A 20,771-nucleotide genomic window follows, 5' to 3' on the forward strand; every position below is an offset into this window, starting at 1 on the left:
AGAAATACTCTATCATTCTGTATCAGAAAAACATTGTATGAAACATGACTTGGATTTGGGAAACCAAATCCCGGAGTGCAGCACAGGCTGGGATCTGCCCCGCTGGAGCAGCTCTATGGGAGAGGACCTGGGGGACACAAGCTCCATAGGAGTGAACAGTGAGCAGATGCAGCAAAGGCAACAGAATGCTGGGAAACATCAACAAGGACATCACCAGCAGAGATAAAGATGTCCTTGTCTCACTGTGCTCAGTGCTTGTCAGTTTTCCACCCCTGGAATACTGTGTTCAGTTTTGGTCCTGCTGCACAAAACAGGTGTGGATGGGCTGGAGAGGGGCCAGAGAAGGGCCGCAAAGATGATCCAAGGGCTGGGCAGCACTGAGGAAAGGCTGAGGAAGCTGGGACTGTTCAGCTGGAAAAGAGAAGGCTCAGGGAGGCCTGATCCATGTGCCAGGAGTTAAAGGATGGCTACAAAGAAGATGGAGACTCCCTTTTGACAAGGAGTCCCGTGGAGAAGACAAGGGGTGATGGGCACGACTTATTGCTGGGGAGATTCCCACTGGACACAAGAGGGAAATTTTCCACACTGAGGACAACCAGCTGCTGGAATCATGTCCCCAGGGAAGTGGTGACTCCCCAGTGCTGGGCACTGTTAAGACTGGGCTGGACAGGGTGCTGGGACACCTAGTCTAGGTCATGCTTTGCCTCGAATGGTTGGAGCAGATGATCCCTGAAGTCCCTTCCAATCTGGGACCTGTTCCAATATCCTGGAATTTTCATTTACTAACTGCATTTTTACTATCACAGTTCCTCTAAACAGGTACAGACCATTTTTAGATGAACTGTCTCATCACTGCACGTTCTGTTTCATGCCACTTTCATGCTGGACAGAGCCTTGGGTGACATGGTCTAGTGTGTGGTTTCCCTGCCCATGGCAGGGGGATGAAACTGGATGATCTTAAGGTCCTTTCCAACCCAAACCAGTCTATGCTTCTATGTCAAAAAGCCCTAAGGGGGGGTTGGAAAGAGGAATTTAAGGTTTTTAGACACAAGCATAAGTTTCCCTTTCAACCAAAAGGAGAGATTTGATTCACCTGCTTTAACTTACTGCAGGAACTGCAGCAACACCCAAACCTTCTCCAGTATTCCTGAGCAAAGCACCACATGCATTTCTTTTCCTACCTCATGCCTTTGCTACAGCACCTCAGATGCTTTTGCAACCATTAACCTTAACCAGCATTGAGAGGAAAGAACAAAACCCCCTTTAGTTGGGCCTCTCCTTTAGATGTACCAGCGTGCAGGTGAAGCAGTGCTTATAAAGAAACCAAGTTTGACTTTCTTTGCTCTACAAGGTGCTGACCTGTAGCTTATGCACTTGCGGGTTCGGGTGGATCTCCTTTCAAGCAGCTTTGATTTGGGCTTTTTGGAATCTTTCTTCTTCTCTTCGTGACCTTCGGGTATTTCTGGCTCCTGTTCACATAAGACACAAGGGTCAAAAAGCTTCATCTCCCCCCTCCCTCCACACCCACTGTGCCTGAGCTCATGATAGGGATAATTCCTATGATCCATCAGGGGGAGAAAGTTAGCTTTATTACAGCCAATTGGAGTGGAAAGTCTATGTTTAAACCAAAACGCAGTCTCAGTTTGAGCTCTCATGCAAAGAACAGTTTCTGTCACTTCAGACAAAGGCCTCTGGCAAAGACTTCAAGTGAATCACTTTAAAATGTGTCTAAGAAGTGAGAAGAAGCTGTTTTCCACGTGAATAAACCCAGATTTCCTCTTCTGTAAATGGAAACCCTATAAAAGCATGTTAATAAACCCCTAAATGTTTATAACCACGAGTTCAATCCACATTTGAGGGAGGCAAACGTTACGCTTCTAATACACACGGCATATTCCCTGGGAATCACAAGCCAGGAACATTTGTTCCCATCCATTCCATGAGAATTAGACCTGGATAATTACACAGCAAACACCAGGGTTAAATAAATGCAATCCCACCTTTATAACCTATAGACCTGCCATGGGCAGGGAGGTGATTCTGTATCCTCCACTGACAGAGGACTCTGCGGGGCACCAGTTGGCTCTAACACACACCACGAAGCTCCCTTGGTTTCTCAGCTAAATTCAATCTAAACCAAAGGGACTACAGTTAGTTCTGACCTCCATAGAGATGGATTTTTCTTCCCAAGATGCTACATCACCTCGTAATGCACCACTGAGGAACGGCTGCCCTGAGAAACTTGGGATATAAACCAATACTCTGACACAGACACAGTAACTTACCTGAGGTGGGATGATGTTCTCAATACTGATCCCCACGTAGACCAACCGCTCTTTCCTTTAGGAGAGGAAAAGGGAAAATGAGCTTACAGACTGTAGATATATCAAATAATGCTGTAATTAGCACTGTTTGAAGCTCGTGCTATCTCTAGGCAGAAGCATCCCAAGAGGATGTTCCAACTGAAATCAGTTATTTTAGTTGGAATTATGTGCTAAATCTCCTATGATTACTTTTTCCTGCCTGCATAATGTGGGAGATTCCACAGAGTTCTGACAAACAGTACTTGAAGATTGCAGCCAACACAGAAGTGATCGAAGTGAGGTGTAAAAGGCAATAAAACAACTGAAAGACAGTAATGTTGTGATCAAGATTATGTGGTCAGATCCATAACCACGACCAACTAGACTCTGAGGGTGCCAAGGTGCTGGCACAGGGTGCCCAGAGAAGCTGTGGCTGCCCCATCCCTAGCAGTGTTCAAGGCCAGGTTGGACACAGGGGCTTGGAGCAAGCTGCTCTAGTGGAAGGGGTCCCTGCCCGTGGCAGGGGTTGGAGCTGGATAAGCTTTAAGGTCCCTTCCAACCCAAGCCAGGCTGGGATTCTATAACTTTGGAGGCACTGAAAGATAAAACGGGAACTGAAAATCACACTGATCTGGAAAAATGACAGGATGCAATTCCAAATGGACACGTGCCAGGTTTTAGACCTGGGCAGGAACAATCAATTCCAGAAACACCAGGGAACAAACTTGTCCTGGGAGGGGGGGGTTGGAACTGAATGATCTTTAAGGTCCCTTCCAACCCAAACCCTTACATGAGTCTATGAAATAAGGGCCTATGTAGCAATTCTTTGCCAGAGGAGAAGAGTCTGAACAAAGATCAAGTCAAGCTGCTTTGGAAACAGCTATGATGACAGATGGGACTACAGCAACTGCAGAATCTTGTCAACTTGGCAAAGTTTAACAGAATCTAAAGCAAAAAGACTCAACCCCCACATTAATCTGGATCTTTGTAGCAAAGCTGGGACTTTGGATGGGGCTTGGAGCAAGCTGCTCTATGGAAGGGGTCCCTGCCCGTGGCAGGGGTTGGAACTGGATGAGCTGTAAGGTCCCTTCAACCCACAGCAGTCTGGGGTTCTATGACTCTATGACTTAACTTTGCTTACAGCAGGAGCTGTACACTGGGCTGACAATATAACTGACACATGCAGCTGAACCAGTTACCTACAGGTATGAGAAAGCCAAATTCGTGTTCTGGCACCTTAAACAAACTTAAATACAAATGTATTTGCTTGTTTTTCCCAATTATTGGGCCTATTCCCAGCACTGCACCACCACCACCGAGTGGGAAGTCAAACCTGGCCTTACCACTTCCCAGCTGTTTCACACAGCTCATTCAGGTATTACCACCCCTCTGCAGAGCACTCGCTGTCAACACAACCACACACCAGTACCTGCGCTCCGCACGCTCCTTCTTCTTTAAGACCACGTCCAGATCTTGTAATTGTTCTTCCAACTTCTCACAGAGTAATTTCTGAGGGATTTAAACACAATATGAGTTTCGTTCATACCAACTGTTTTCATGTTCAGATGGCTCAGTCACTACTTCTATATTCATCTGGAAGAAGGGTGAGTTCTTTGCTACCCTGGAGGCACCTCTTCGATGAGGACAACAAAGACCATCTCCCTAAAGCACTTATGCTCCACCATGAGCTGCTACAGCCATGCATCCTCCCAGTAACTGGCATTTACTGTCAGAAGCAATGTGCCTAAAGCAAGAGGTTTGGAATCAACACTTCTAAATCAGCACCTCATTTTTGTTGGTATTTACAGCTTTGGCACAGAGGATTTCATAGCCATACATAACATGCACACACAGTGGTACCTGTTTGGCCCTTATCTTAATCTTTGGAGAACACAAGAGACTGTGGACAGCACAATAAAAAGTGAAAATACACTTCAGGGTCCTTTTGTTACCAAATATCTTACTACACCACTTTATATATGGGTCCTTGAGTATGAAAGTGACTTTTCATGGACAAACTGTCTTTTGTTCCATGTTAATGCCCTCATCGTACCCTTTCCAAGGATGATCTTCATGCTTTTACAAACCTGTCATTTCTCCTCTTAAAAATCACTAAACACCAACAGAGCAGGGAGATGCTCTAACTACCAGCTGCCATCCCAAACTGGGTAAAGAAAACACTATTATACAGTTAAGATTATCATTACTTAAACTTCTCCTAAATACAACTAAAAATCACTGCTCGGTGGCACCACATCGTGTCACGTCCAGTGTGGCTTTTTACAGGGCTTTTGGCAAGGGATCTTCCTAAAAGCAAGGAAAGGGGTTTGGGAATCAGGCAGATTACTCTGAACATGTGCATCAATGGTTCTCCATCAATTTACCAAGAACAGGAACACACACTCCCTGCCTTACCCCTGCAAGTCTGGCTGGCTTAGATGTCCTTTAAATGAAACCAGACCCATGCACCTATTATCTTTTGGCAGAAGCAATTTCTAACCTTCAAGAACATGTTCATGCTTGTGCGTTACTTGACAAGGACAATTTAGGCTTTGCCAGCAGAGGCAAACTAGGCTGTGAGACTCATTAGAAACAGCAGCTTTCTTTACCCAGCTCCTGAGCATATGTCTCTGAAGAAGGACCGGCACTGAGAAAGAGCTGCTTGCTTTGGCCACTGAGCCAAAGATGGGAGAAGACCAGCGTGGTTGGAAATTCCCATCAGCACCACAGTCACCACGAGCAGAAAATGAAAGGGAAGGGAAAACCACCTCACAGAAGTCAGGTTTAATAATGGGCAAGATGGAAGCTGTGACTGCCCCATCCCTGCCAGTGTTCAAGGCCAGGTTGGACACAGGGGCTTGGAGCAAGCTGCTCCAGTGGAAGGTGTCCCTGCCCGTGACAGGGGTTGGAAACTGGATGAGCTTTAAGGTCCCCTCGAACCCAAACCATTCTGTGATTCTCTAACATCACCATCCCCACCACTCATCACCACCTATGTTTTAACAGAAGACAGATAAAAGCTGAAGAGCAGAAGAGTGAAGCTGAACAGGAACCATACATGCTGGCAGGGTGGGCAGAACCACTCTCCATCAGGGATGATCATCAAGGGAGGGCGAAGGCAGGCTGTGTGGTACCCACTGTCACAGGAGTCACACAACAAAATCTGTGGAAACAAAACGAGCCATGAGCATCTTTTGGCATCCACAACATGTAACGAGCTCCAGAACCACTTCTGCAGCCAACACAGAAGCACTTCATAAATAGCTTGGACTGCACCAAAACCTCCCAGAATCCTGTATCACCTCTCACTGGAGGCTTCCAGGGCCGGGAGTGGGTTTTATGGGGCAGTTTATGTATCACAGTTTTCCATTTTAACACCAGATTTCCTCTGCTTATGTGTTCTCAGGCACTTAGTACTACTGGACTATGTAGATTGTAGCATGGCATGGAATGTGGTAATACTTTCAAGATCCCAGATGAAGTGGAAAACTCCATCTGGACACGAAGCGGTATGAACTGTTTTCCCTGTGCACTCATATCCACACAAAGGAAACCTGGTTATTCCTCAAGTCAGGATGATTTTATGTCCTCGACAGTAGAGACAAAGTAGGGGCATAAAGAACCAGGCAACTACGGAAGTTCATATTTACCTGGGTATAACTGGAGACATCCCTTTCCATTTAAGCTGGTATAAGCTGTGTGAGTATATACTATTTATGTCTAACTCCTAAAGGTGAAACCTTGTCTCAGCTATGCTAGGATATCTGTCACACCCCTCAGAGTAGGCTTGTTTTGTGGATTTATAGCAGGACATTAGGATTTCCCAGGTGAACAGAGGAATTTGTGATGATGGCTACCACTGATGAATGAGAAACGTGTACCAGGAAGAGTGAAAGCTCACGGTGCTCTTCCTGTATGGGGTTTTGCTGTACCCAGTAGCCAGGGTGACGTGCAGCTCTATCCAATGCAGATGACTATGGAGCTGTGACCATGTCAGAAGACACTAGAAAGGACACACTTTTACACTGCTGGGCTTTTTGATGTTGTCTCCCCTGCGTTCACTTGAGAGGCACAAGCTCAAAGCCTCACCCAGGCTAATTCTCAATGGATTAAATTGTGTTACATGTCACAAAAGACAACAATTGAGAGGTGATAATCAGAATAAATCCCTTCTTATTAAAGGCAAACTCATTTATTACCAGGAGTTTACCACCTAAAACCTAGAGAGGATTCTCTCAAGAGCCACGCGCCAGAGAACGATGCCCCTTCGACACCACCAAATCCAATCCACCACATCCACACATCACCCGACAGCAGCTCGCCCCAGAAGCCTACCAGCTCAGGGTGATTGGGAAGGCCACACTTCTTGCACGGCTCATCGTCATCAGCAGGGGCAGCTTCTTCTTCCTCCTCCTCTTCCTCTTCCTCCTCCTCCTCCGAGTTTTTTTCACTCTCTGAGGCCTCGCTTTCATCGTTGCTTGAGTATTTCCACCGGCCGCGTGTCCTCGTACCCGTCCACCGAACTTTGCTTCTCTACGAGACACAGCAAAGGGAAGCACGAAGGAAGCTCTCACAGATCACATACGATACTTGTGTCTACACCGAACAGATTCATTTCCATCACAATAGCTGAATTTAGCACAGAGCACTGCACAAAGTGTCTTGTCAAAGAGCCTTCAAATGCAACCCGGTAATGCACGGAGAGAAATTCCTATCTCCCTGCAGGAAGAAACTCTCAAGGAGCATCTTCCATAAGAAGACAGGCTGAGAAAGTTGGGGCTGGAGAAGAGAAGCTGTGTGGAGACCTCAGAGCAGCTTCCAGGGTCTGAAGGGGGCTGCAAGGATGTTGGAGAGGGACTCTTCATTAGGGACTGTAGTGATAGGACAAGGGGTGATGGGTTCAAACTGAAACAGGGGAAGTTCAGGTTAGATATAAGGAACAAATTCTTTACATTAAGGATGCTGAGGCGCTGGCACAGGGTGCCCAGAGAAGCTGTGGCTGCCCCATCCCTGGCAGTGTTCAAGGCCAGGTTGGACACAGGGGCTTGGAGCAAGCTGCTCTAGTGGAAGGGGTCCCTGCCCGTGGCAGAGGTGGGAGCTGGATGAGCTTTAAGGTCCCTTCCAACCCAAACCACCCTATGATTCTATGATGCTATGGCTGACTCCACTAACTGGAGTGCAAAGCTACTTTCCTTCTAAAGCTCACAAAAGGAACATAATCCTCAATACTCCTACGTAAGTGCATATTCTTACAGGTAAGCCTCGGGGTGTTCTTTACTGCCGGGTAACAAAACAAGGTATTACCTTGTTAACCTTGGAATTTGATTCCTTCTCTTGTTTCTTTGCATCTTCTTTCCGTTCCGGTTTTTGTGCTGCTGCAGGTTTCTCCTCCTCCTCCTCCTGTCGCTTTTTGTCCGCCTTCTGATCCCGAGTCTCCACAACCTTTGGAGTGGGCTTGGATATCCTTGGAGATCTCCTCAACGTGCGGCCGATGCTGACCTCTTCTGGCGGCGTTTCTGCCTTCCTCTTCCGACTGGAGATCCTGATGGTTAATTTAATCCCTTCTTTCTGCCTTTCAGAAGTGATTTCTTTGTTATCTGTCGTGCAGCTTTCTTCTTCAGACACTAGCTTATATTTAAACTTGCTTTTAGGAACTGGAGCATCCTTTTTACTCTCCGAGGAGTCTTCTAGACTCGAAGCATGGGCATCATCTGATCTATGTGGCTCTGGCTTGGCAGCTTCTGGCTCCTCCTCTTGTTTTTCAGGGCTGGATCTTTCCTCTTTGCTCTGCTCAGGTTGAGGCGTTTTACTTTCAGAGCCCTCCTTTTCCAAACCAGAGCTCTCTAAAGCAGCAGGAGAAGCAGGCGCAGGGGGTGTGGCAGCAGCTTTTGGAGAGGCAGCTCTCTCTTCAGACTCACCTTTCCCTTTCAAAGGCTCTTCATCAGTTAGTGCTGGGTTGGGCAGCTCTGCAGCAGCAGATGCAGGTGGGGACTTCTCTACCTTCTCTAAGCATTCTTTGGGTGGCGAGAGTCTCTCCTGCTTGATGTTTGTGGCTGGTTTCTCTTCACTTGGTTTGGCACAGGCTTCAGGGTTCAAAGGCTCTTCCACTACCACGTCAGTGGCTGTGCTGTCAGGGGGCTCCTTCTCCGCAGGACTCGATTCCTCCTTTAAAGGCACTTTCTGATTAGAAGCCTCGGAGCCCGCAGCCCCGATCTCCTTCGGCACAGCCACTGCGTTCTTCTCCACTTCACCCGTTTTGATGATTCTACTAACAGAATTCAGGGACTCTGACCCCTTTTCCCCACTCTTCCCATTTTTCTCCTTCAAGGAGCTGCTCTCTTCCTTTGCACCAGCAGAGTGCTCCGGCTTGTTATTCTGTATGACGCTTGGGGTTAGCTTTTCGCAGCTCACCTCTCCATTCACCAGCACTTTCCCATCAGGACATAAAGCAGTGATTGTAGGGACTCTCTTAAAAGCTTCTTCTTCAGGTTTCCCTTCTTCCTTCAAGACATCCTTTGTTGGAGTCACACACTTACACAGAGGCCCCTTGATTGGACTGTCATAGTCATCCGTCAGCTTGATCTCTCGCTTCTTAAGCGGTATTTTGGCCTGCTGGTCATTTTTCAGCTTCTCACTTTCTTCCACTGACTTCTCCACTATTTCTTGGGGAGTTTTGACATTAACACAAAATTCTAACCTCTCAGGCTCGTGCACTGCCATTTTATCCGTGCAGCTTTTGACTTCTTTTAAGTCTTTTGACTCTATTTTGTTCTCCTTCACCTCGGCTTTAACGGGCTTGACGTTTTCTTTGAAGGAGTCACTTTCCTCTTTGACAGTTTGCTTTTCTTCAGCGTATTCTGAAGCCTTCTCTAATTTTACTATTACTGGCAACTTGATGATTTCTTTTTCTTCCACTTTCTCCATTTTCAGGGTGTTTTCATCTTCTTTGAGCGCAGGAAGAGGGAGTGTTTCTGATTCCATCACCTGTTCCTCTACCTCTTCTTTCTCTTCTTTGATTTTCACTTGATTTTCTGTTGACAGAGAAAAACAACTATGAATCACCCACAGGACCTACAGGGTCACAAAGAGCACCCATCAAAACCAAGGCAGATATAAAACACCCAACAATAGACACCCCCCCCTCAATGAATCTTCTCTCATTGAATACCCAGGGGTCTGCCCGGTCTAACACTGTCATTAAATGAATGGGATGTGAATTTTTAGCTATAGAATCACAGTTCAGCTTAATTATACACCAAAATAAACCGAAATTGCAGAAGCTAGCAGCAGAATTCTGCATTTAACCTTCTTTAAACAGCCATCCCAGTTCTTTCAACACTCGCGCAATGGTTTCAGAGGGTACACAAAAGGGACACGTGGAGCATCAGCTTGAATTCATTCACAAACTAGAACGTGGTGGAGGAATCCATGGTCTTCAAGTGAAATTCCACATGGAAATCAGCCCCGAGCCGTTCAGAGAAAAGAGAAGACATTCAACTGTCCAAGGTGAGCTCTTAGGCAGAAGCTCTTCCCTGTGAGGGTGCTGAGGCGCTGGCACAGGGTGCCCAGAGAAGCTGTGGCTGCCCCATCCCTGGCAGTGTTCAAGGGCAGGTTGGACACAGGGGCTTGGAGCAAGCTGCTCTAGTGGAAGGGGTCCCTGCCCGTGGCATTGGGCTGGAACTGGATGAGCTTTAGGTCCTTTCCTACCCAAACCAGTCTGGATTCTATGTGTAGGGAGGAAGAATAGAGCTGGTAACATTTTCAAATACAAAGCATGCATTCATGTAAGTCTCAGCAGCCAGCACAGCAGTGGAAGATGAAACCCGGAGCGGAAACAGTCCGAAGGCTCAAAGCTGGTCTTTTCCCTTTCAGAGGAGTGCTTCCCGCTCTGATCCCTTGTAACACAAAAACTGCCTCTTTAAAGCCATTTGTCCGTAATGGTGAGAATTGAGGTCATTTTTCTGTGTCCAACTTCTTCCACCCTCTTTTCATGTACTTCTTCCTCAATTCTGTTCAACCATTTCTTCCCTTCACCTCAGGCTTTCTCCCAAACTTCATCAAGGAGCACCAGAATCCCAAATCTCCTCTACACCAAAACTCAACAGCTGTAGTTGTCCGCAGTTAAACAGCCACAGGCTACAGTTTAACTCCCCAAACTGTTCATAAAGCGTTTCAGACACACAAACTGACTTAGCTGGTGCACAAGGCCTCTCAGCACCACTTGAGCCGATTCCTCAGGCTGGTAAAGCAGATGCAAGCATTGGGTCAGTTGATCTTCCTGCTTTAACACTATGGAGTCTTGGGTAACATGGTTTAGTGCGAGGTGTCCCTGTCCATGGCAGAGGGTTGGAACTGGATGACCTTAAGGTCCTTTCCAACCCAAACCATTCTGATTCTATGATCTAGGAAGTGGAAAGATCAAACGGGTATCAGGACTTCCAGTAGGTTTCCACTGTACCATGGAAGAGCTTTGTGTGAGGTGTTTGGACTACTAGGAAGAAACACTAAAGCTTCTCAACTGAGAGGCTCTGAGCAGTGCTTTGTGACTGTGCATGTATCCATCACTTCATCATTCATTCCATACACGGGACCAGTGCCCAGGAGTGATTCTGCATCAACATGATGTGAGACACAGGCAAGATCAGTACTTGGAATTCATTCTGCAGTGTTGGTAACCACACAGGTTGTGTTGTCACTTAAATGCAGAGTAACACACTGGAAAAGCCTTAGACTGGAAAAGAAACCTGCTGGAGCGCATCCCAATTCCCTGCCATTTCTACATTAGTCTTTTAATGCTTCCACAACCACTTCAGTGTTACCTAGATGTTTTATTTCTTCTGCTCTACACTGTTTGTTAGAAAGAATGAGAATAAAATAGCAAGCCTTTCCCTTTGATACCCAGAACCAAGACAGGCTTTGGCTAATTTCATATACCAAATTAACTTAGGTTTAGAAGGAACACATCCTAACACACTGAAATCCTTAATTCTTCTCTCTGATTGTGAAAACATCTTGCATTTTGGTAACACCAGGTTGTAACTGGGGTGGAGTTACTTTGGATAAGCAGCTTTTAGCTTTCCATAACCTGAGAACAGAGCACATCTTGCAAAATAAAGTACTTCAGGTTGACAAATCCTTGCTAAAAGCAACGCACACAGCAACAAATTAGGCCCATTAATATGTATGTGCAATGACATTATAATAAAGAAGGAATAAAGGTTCTTTGCTAATAACAGCAATGCAGGGGCGAAAGCCAAGGACCACTTCACTTCTAAAACATTTGAGTATTTTAAATCATTACAATTAAACTCATGTTGAGTTCTGGAGTCCTCAACATAAGAAGGACATGGAGCTGTTGGAGCAAGTCCAGAGGAGGCCATGAGGATGATTGGGGCTGGAGCAGCTTCTGTATGAAGACAGGCTGAGGAAGTTGGGGCTGTTGAGCCTGGAGAAGAGAAGCTGCGTGGAGACCTCAGAGCAGCTTCCAGTGTGTGAAGTGGGCCTATAGGGATGCTGGGGAGGGACTCCTCAATAGGGACTGTAGTGATAGGACAAGGGGTAACGGGTTCAAACTGAAACAGGGGAAGTTTAGATTGGATATAAGAAGTTCTTTACTGTGAGGGTGGTGAGGCACTGGAATGGGTTGCCCAGGGAAGCTGTGGCTGCCCCATCCCTGGCAGTGTTCAAGGCCAGGTTGGACACAGGGGCTTGGAGCAAGCTGCTCTAGTGGAAGGTGTCCCTGCCCGTGGCAGGGGTTGGAACTGGATGATCTTAAGGTCCTTTCCAACCCAAACCGTTCTGTGATTCTATGATTCTTGAAAAATCATGTTGACTGTGAAACACTGGAGGATATAACCTGTATTTTCTTGATTCAAACTCAAAAGGAAAAGGAAGCAGTGCACCCAATGATGTCTTGATTTCAAACATGGCATTGCACAAAGGTATTTTTCTTTTTAAGTTTTAATGTTGCTAGAACATGTAAAGTTTGGCAATAGTTCAATGCCCCCCCAAAAACATACAATGATGAGCACGTACAGCAAAAATAAAATACTCCTCATAAATAAACGCCTGAGCCTAAATATGCATGAAATACCCTGCAGAAATATTTATCATTTCAAAGTACTCAATACTGAAGGGCAACGGAGCTGAAGGGCCTGGAGCACACGTGTGATGGGGAAGGGCTGAGGGACCTGGGGGTTCAGTGTGGAGAAGAGAAGGCTCAGGGGGGACCCGATCACTGCCTACAAGTGCCTGACAGGAGGATGGAGCCAGGAGGGGCTGGGCTCTGCTCCCAAGGAACAAGGGATGGGACAAGAGGAACCGGCCTCAAGCTGCACCAGGGCAGGTTTAGATGGAGCTGAGGAACAATTCCTGCCCCAGAGGGTGCTCAGGCATTGGAACAGGCTGCCCAGGGCAGGGCTGCAGTCACCGGCCCTGCAAGTGTTCACACACCGTGGAGACGAGGCCTCAGTGCCATGGGGCAGTGGTGGCCTTGGCAGTGCTGGGGAATGCTTGGACTGGATGAGCTTAAAGGGCTTTTCCAACCTGGTGATTTACTGGATTTACTTTGAACAGAAACAGGTTCTGTGGGTTGATTTTCTTTAACAAGTCCTGCTCTAACACAGCAACTTTTCAGGAAGTTGAGAACTCTTTACATTGCCATAGCACAACACTGAAAACTTGAGAAAAGAAGGCAGAAAACCTTGTGTAGATGCTTCTGCACCCTTTTTGGTGTCTTCATCTTCTATGCTGGGGCTTTCACGGGATGAATTCTCCTGCTGAGCATTGCTGGGTTTCAACAGGGCAGGATCAATCTGTGCCTTCAGCAGCTCCAGGGTCTCAGCGAGCTCATTGCGGTTCCTAGATGACAAAATTAAACCCCATATTATCTGATAAGCCACTTGCTCAGCCCAAAGGGATTCATAACAAATAAACAAACACCATCTGCTTAATTGAGCCCTGCCCTGAAAACTAAATACACAACCACAGCAAAACGCCTGTCCCACCAGTGGCTGATCCTTCATAGTCAGAAGCCTCCCAGTTTATCCATACCAAAATGAAACTCCTTTGGGGGAAGGACCTTTTCCATCTCAGCTAAAGCCCTCTCAAGTCTGGATGTGAGCTGCTACTATTCTTTTCTGTATTATCCTCTTACCCATCCTCACTGACTGCTTTCCAGTTGCTTTTGCCCTCTCAGTGGAGAGGAATTTGCAGTTTTCTGCTCCAACAGGAACAACCACATCATTCAAGTGACATTTCCAAAAGCAGGGGACTACAGCGGTGGCTGCTGTGAGAAGCTGCCAGGAGCTTCTCCTGTATCCTGCTGCCCTTCCATATCTCCTTTATACCTTAAGCAGGAACACATTACACATTGGCTGTTACCAACACATACATGTGAAGGCAGAGAATCCCACCGTCAGGAATCCTGCTCCATGAGAAATGGAGTTATTACCACAGATTTCTGAGACAGTCACAAATGGCTGAAAATCCCTATCAAATAAGGAAAACTAAAGGGGAAATAAAAAAGGAATACCTAACAATGCACTTCCAAGTGGATCCATCCTGGTCATCCTGCTCTTCTATGTACATCCTGACGTTATGCTCTTGATCCAGCTGATACCAGTACATGAGGCCATCCTTGTCACGACCGATGGGCTGAAGGCGCATGGCGTCAGCATCCTCCTCATTAATGATATTCTTGAACTTGAGGTTATCATCAAACTGACATTCACAGAGATACTGGGAAAGGGAGAGATGAGGGAGACTGCTCAAATGTCAAAATACAGACAGAAATAAGAAAATCAGTCATTTGGAGCTTCTTTTTAGGTCTCTTTCTATCATATCTGTGAGTTTGAGCTATCAGGGGGGTGTTTTCCAGACCATGCTGGTTTGAAATGAAAGAAGTTTTGGGGTTTGGGTTTATTTTTCCAGCTTAGAAAGTGTATTTGTAACTGTTTTCTTTTTCCTACTCCAAATAATCTCATTCTACAACGAGCCATATCCCCAAACTTGGAAGCAACCCTGAGAGCTTCCTCAGGACTTGGAAGGCCCATCTTTGGCTTTGGAACTCAACAAGCTAATGAACATCTTCAAGTGCACTGCACAGGCACAGAGATGCTGACAGAACAGTGAGTGCAAACCAGCTTCCATACAGAGGGCAAAAAATATGCAGTGTTCTTTGGGCCTATTCCACTCGGATGAATCTGATGCCTGGCACAAGAGGAGATCTATATTTAATGTATCTACTTATGGCTCAGTCAAGCTAAATATGCAAGCTGTTGAAGTGAGTGAGAAAGCCAAAGCTCCAAGATATTTAAGTGAGCAAGGCAGAAGTCCTTCAGCACCTCAGCTGATGAATGAGTACCTTCAGAATCCCCAGTTTGCATTCAACGCTCATTTCCAGGTATCCTTTTTTTTCCATCTCCCAAGCCCACGTGCTGTTGAATTCTTGGCATATCTGTCACAAACAAAATCACAACAGTGCCAGGGTTAGTGGAGGAAAGCAACTTTAAGCTTTTGTATTAACAGTACCATGTTTCAGTAACAATTACACATGAGCTCTTCAGACAGCAGGCCAGAAAGCCTCAAAGAAAACAAAAGTGGGGTTGTTTGGCAAGCACTTATGAGTCTCCATGAGAGAATAGATCATTGAGGCTCTGATCATAGCTGCTCATAGCAGCCTTCCAGTATCTGAAGGGGGCCTATAGGGATGCTGGGGAGGGACTCTTCATTAGGGACTGTAGTGATAGGACAAGGGGTAACGGGTTAAAACTGAAACAGGGGAAGTTTAGATTGGATAGAAGGAGGAAGTTCTTTACTGTGAGGGTGCTGAGGCACTGGAATGGGTTGCCCAGGGAAGTTGTGAATGCTCCATCCCTGGCAGTGTTTAAGGCCAGGCTGGACAGAGCCTTGGGTGCCATGGTTTAGTGTGAGGTGTCCCTTGCCCATGGCAGGGGGTTTGGAACTGGATGATCTTAAGGTCCTTTCCAACCCAAACTATTCTATGATTCTATGATTCTGTGATCACCACCAGGCTCTTTAAAGCTCTGAAATTAGGCAGCACAGCTCTGAACCAGGAAGATATGCTTGTCTTTGCTGTGCCAAAGCTCCTATTCTTTTATTTCTGACTTGTCTATTTAGAAGAGAAACTCTCTTGAGTAGACATTTCTTATTACACGTCTTTATGGCACTCAGTGAGTCTTGGGCCACCTGAGCCCTATCCCTCTACTGCAGATAAATGCCACTGACACTCACTCTGCACTGTGGAATTATGATTCTTTAGAAAATAAACCAGGGTTCAAGCTGCTTGATCAATATTTTAATGTACAGAATCATCAGAGAATCAACTGGGTTGGAAAAGCCCTTTAAGCTCATCCAGTCCAACTTTCACCCCAGTACTGCCAAGGCCACCACTGCCCCATGGCACTGAGGCCTCGTCTCCACGCTGTGTGAACACTTGCAGGGCCGGTGACTGCAGCCCTGCCCTGGGCAGCCTGTTCCAATGCCTGAGCACCCTCTGGGGCAGGAATTGTTCCTCAGCTCCATCTAAACCTGCCCTGGTGCAGCTTGAGGCCGGTTCCTCTTGTCCCATCCCTTGTTCCTTGGGAGCAGAGCCCAGCCCCTCCTGGCTCCATCCTCCTGTCAGGCACTTGTAGAGTGAGAAGCGTGGCCAATTTCTGTTTACTTCAAGCAAATAAATTCAATGACACCAATATAAGGAAAAACCAAACAAAAAAAGTGGCAGGAGAGTACAAGCAGATTGACTCAGCAGAAGCTCCAGCAGTCATGGTGCAGAAGGAATTCCCCTCTCCTCCTAAACAATTCAGACATGAACAGGGAAGAGCTGTTCAGCAGTTGAGGCTATTGGCGAGGCTATTCCAGGGGAAACACCAGTTGGAAGGAGGCAAAAGCTGATCAATCTCCAGTGAAGATTATTCTCAAATGCTTCTATTGAATGACTGTTCAGATTAGCACACGAGCTGCTGCTGCTGCTGCCCTTCAGCCTGCAAGGAAGTAAGGCCCTGCCTGATGGACTCAGTCAAGGCTGTGGTCTCCCAACCACTAAAAGATTATTAAACACAAGATACAGCCACTAAGCTACCTGGAAACCTGTAAATCACACCTGAAAGCACCTTTCTCTGGACACAGCTGCCGAAATAACCCTAAATTTCACCCACCAGTAGAGCTCAGTTGATTCACGTTGTAAAACTCCATGTGGGCTATAACCCCAAGGCTGTGCTACCTACCCTCTGCTAGCCTTAGTACCAGCACCTTTTCTTCAGTGACCCATGGGTAAGCCTGCACTCAGATCAGCTCACCCACACCATAAATCATGCTCTGACTTTAAACTATGGCCTACAGAGAACTGTGAAGAGTGCTCTCAGGTCACAGTGAATCCTGCTGGAGGGCCATGTTTCCTGCACCAAAAGAGCCTTATGTGAGCACTTCTCCAATGCAAAGCCAATGCTGACAGCAAGAAACAATCCCTCCTCACTCACAAAATGGGGTTACTCTGCTTTCAGTCTCATTCTCAGCTGTGTAACATGAGGAACACTGGGAGCTGTATATCAATCCCTTGCTGAGGGCATGTGCCAGTCACTGCTCATTACTCACTCATCAAGTATGAAAGCAATGAGAAGTTTCACATGCAGTGGAAGTGTGTGGCTGTCAAAGCAGAAGCTCAGAGGCATCAGAGCTGCTGAAGCATCTGTTCAACCTGAAAAGACTACGTTTTGACAATTAAACCCCAGATGATTGTGCTTCCTCCTGACAAGCACTGTCACAACCCTGAACTATGGATCTCACTGAGTCAGGCTCTGATGACATGTTAATCTCTGCCTTCAGAGAGGGGACTTCTCACAGTGGTAAAGAGCTGCTGCTTGCATGAGCTTCTGCACACTAAGGAGTGGTCAAAGCCATCCCATCCAGCTAAAGAGAACCTGAAACACCTCTCAGGGTATTTCCAAAGCAGCTACGATGGCATCTGACACTATTGCCATGTTCCTAATGTTCAATGTAAAGAGCAAAACCAGCAAGGCCTGGGTGGGACTACAGGCACCTGAATTTTAACAGCCAGAAAAGACATTGTGCTCAAAACGTGCCAGTTTTGGGGCTGAATGTGCCATGGAGCAGTCCACGTAAACCTCATCTGTATAAAACTGCAGGATATGCTTGACAAAGGCCAAGTCACAGAATCCCAGACTGGTTTGTGTTGGAAGGGACCTTAAAGCTCACCCAGTTCCAACCCCTGCCACGGGCAGGGACACCTTCCACTAGAGCAGCTTGCTCCAAGCCCCTGTGTCCAACCTGGCCTTGAACACTGACAGGGATGGGGCAGCCACAGCTTCTCTGGGCACCCTGTGCCAGCGCCTCAGCACCCTCACAGGGAAGAGCTTCTGCCTAAGAGCTCATCTCAGTCTCCCCTCGGGCAGGTTAAAGCCATTCCCCTTGGCCTGGCCCTACAGGCCCTTGTCCAAAGCCCCTCTCCAGCTTTCCTGCAGCCCCTTCAGGCACTGGAGCTGCTCTCAGGTCTCCCCTTCAGGAGCCTTCTCTTCTCCAGGCTGCCCCAGCCCAGCTCTCTCAGCCTGGCTCCAGAGCAGAGCTGCTCCAGCCCTCTGTAAGGCCTTTTGCCTGGAGACAGCACAACCTGAATTAGCTCAACTGCTCATTTCCCAAAGAAGAGCTCAACTGAACAGTTCCTCTTCACTGTTCACATGTTTAGGAGAAGCCACTTCTCTACCTCAGCCCCACAGAGAATCAGAGAATCATAGAACAGTTAGGGTTGGAAAGGACCTTAAGATCAAGTTCCAACCCCCCTGCCATGGGCAGGGACACCTCACACTAAACCATATCACCCAAGTCTTCGTCCAACCTAGTCTTGAAAAGATATGCCCATACACACTCCTTGCACAGAGGAGAAGAGCTATTTTCTTCCAAGCTGCTTGATAAGCATTTTATATTATTGTAAGTACAGCTCATTTAGATCCTAGAGCCATCTTCTTCCAAACAAGACTTGTGTGGATGCTGGTGAGCCAAGCTGGGTGGTTCACCATCAGAAGACTCAGCTGCAGTGTTCCCTTCCTACCCTAACATGCAGTCATCAGTCAAAATACCAGCCACAGCTTAGAAACATTGTTTTTATCATGCTCTTCGCAAGCATGGCAGTCAAATGAAGCATATCTATAAAGAGCTGGTATATAAGCCCCATATTAATACTATTTATGTGCATAAATATGAAGAGCATGTAAATTTGAATGCTCTGCATTTAAAGTTTCCACCTTAAGACACAAAACCAGTCACACATAGAATGTATCAACCCCGGTTTTATCAAAGCAACACATTAGTGGGTTTTAGCAAAGGAAAAGCAGGTCAACATTAGAGTATGTCAATAATACAGTGAGCAACCTGCAGGCATCTAGGAAAGTGCTCCCAATGGTTCCACAATGGGTCCCAACGGATCGGTTTTTGTGGCTTTTCCCAATACTCCATTGGTTTTCTAATTTAGTTATATCCCTTTGAAATGAGGACAACATTAGCAAACCTCTCTAGCTACATTCAAATTCCTTTGTTCTTCAATGTTTCTTTGAACCACTGCCTAGACTAAGCTTCAAGTTAGCTCTGGAGACTGTTAAATGAAGTGGAATTTCTTACTTGGTCTTCACAGGGGAGTTGGGAGGGTTTCCTCACCACTTCCCATCCTTTCAGTGCCTGCTGAAGGAAGATTTGCCCTTGTAACCTTGGTTTATCCCTCTGCTTTCTGCTCACCACACAAGCGCTAAGTTGCTTCAGCAGACGACATATGTCAGACTCTGTTTTTCTCAGCTTGCTGCAATGGCTTTTTAGTGTATTAAGGAATTCAACACAATTCAGTAACTGCAGTAATATGTGAAGTACACACAAGTTACATAAATTATTACATTATTCTTCTAAAACATCATTATGAATGCTTTACAACTGGTTAAGAGGTTACATTTAACCCCAGGCCCTTCAGAAGGTTAATTCCTGACATAATCCCAGTCCTAAAAGCATCACCATCTTAACACTGCATGAGCCTCAAGATGAATCCCTGGCTCTGTAAAACTTAGAGACAGCACTTAAGGGACCAAAAGGCACCTGGATTTGCCACTTACCATTATCTGTGCCATCGGTCTTACCATAATGCTGTGTTTCTAAGTAAGACACAATCATGGCTGCACAGACAATACTAAGACTATGTTTTTGTGGATTAAAAGACATATAGAACATACCCAAGGGGGAAATGGTAACCCGTTAATTTTGAGTATCTATTTCTATTTTCTGAAGTACTGTAAACACTTTAAACTGAAAACTATGCGTGTAAAGTGCCATCAGTGGCAGAGCCACAATTAAACTCCCAATACAAAACAAGGGGATGCTGGATTTATAGATACATAACTACATTTTCATCCTTTTGAGTGCACAGATATCAATCACCACAATACTTTCATTTATTATTAACACATGCTGCAAAACCTGTGTGGTGAGTTCCTGGGTAAATACCAACCAAATCACAGTACTAAAATCATAGCCAGATGACTGATAGACAAGTGAATTGTTACTGTGTAAATCTCTGCTAGACTTAGTTTGCAGGCTACAAAACCTCCTTATTTAGGGTCTTAATGCTCAAAGAAGTATTTTACTACCAGGTATGAAGGTGTCCACTCTTGCACATGCAGAAATACTGTCTGGTTACTCAAAGTTAAGCTGGGATCTTCCACAACTAACACCTGGGCTTGCACAGTGTTGACCACGACACAGCCCAAGGCTCATTCATAGGTCATCCCAACCACACTCCAGCATTGCAGTATCATCCAACGTGCACATTGTACCTTGATCAAATATTTTTCCCATCTGTCTGCTGTGACAGACTTGCCAATCTTTCTCATCAGTTTCAAGTGAAGCTCCACCAATTCTTTTGGAACTGCAGCATTGAGAGAAAGAGAGAGAAAAAACAAAGACGTTATGAAGGCTGGTGCAAATACACTTCAATGCTAAACACCAATAACACCAAAACACTGTGACAGAGACATTCTGATCGAACAGAGTGACTTGAGCTCTGCTGAAAAGCATCCCCACAACTGAGGGATGGGGGAAGGTTAATTTAATCCCATTGGATTTGCACTTACGATGATCAGCGTCCTTCCTTATATCAAGGAAATAAGTATGAATGATAAAGATGTACAAGTTGTGGCAGAATTCAACCAACTGGACAAGAACTATACCAGTGAAGCCACCTACAAAAGTACTACCACAAGCAACACGCTTGCAGCTGCCCCCATAAACCCAAAGCCGTCTTCTGCCCCACAACCAAGACATAACTGAATCCAACCTCTGCTTGAAACACTCCAGAAGCTTTATCCTAAATACTTACTCTGTAAGTACTGCAGGGACAGATTAAGGCCTGGAGATATGGGGTTGAGGGATGGAGGAAAGAGCTGCTGCAGAGTACGA

The 20,771-nt window shown here is 46.1% G+C and overlaps 1 protein-coding gene across 1 annotated transcript in view; it reads right to left on the reverse strand.

The window, feature by feature from the left end:
• Positions 1–20,130, reverse strand: part of RSF1 (remodeling and spacing factor 1) — a 31,375-nt gene extending 11,245 nt beyond the window's left edge. The window contains exons 1-10 of the mRNA XM_057408539.1: positions 19,964–20,130; positions 14,668–14,760; positions 13,837–14,042; positions 13,006–13,163; positions 7,608–9,334; positions 6,639–6,836; positions 5,362–5,466; positions 3,733–3,812; positions 2,286–2,340; positions 1,360–1,469 (exon numbers count right to left, since the gene is read on the reverse strand). Of these exons, the coding sequence (XP_057264522.1) occupies positions 1,360–1,469; positions 2,286–2,340; positions 3,733–3,812; positions 5,362–5,466; positions 6,639–6,836; positions 7,608–9,334; positions 13,006–13,163; positions 13,837–14,042; positions 14,668–14,724 (2,696 nt within the window). The 5' untranslated portion in view covers positions 14,725–14,760; positions 19,964–20,130. The remainder of the gene's footprint in view (positions 1–1,359; positions 1,470–2,285; positions 2,341–3,732; positions 3,813–5,361; positions 5,467–6,638; positions 6,837–7,607; positions 9,335–13,005; positions 13,164–13,836; positions 14,043–14,667; positions 14,761–19,963) is intronic.
• Positions 20,131–20,771: the final 641 nt, after the last annotated feature.

This window comes from Pezoporus wallicus, unplaced genomic scaffold (assembly GCF_028554395.1).
Source record: "Pezoporus wallicus isolate ANWC-B61680 ecotype Strahan unplaced genomic scaffold, APGP_CSIRO_Pwel_v1 contig_7461, whole genome shotgun sequence".
Lineage (NCBI taxonomy): Eukaryota > Metazoa > Chordata > Aves > Psittaciformes > Psittacidae > Pezoporus > Pezoporus wallicus.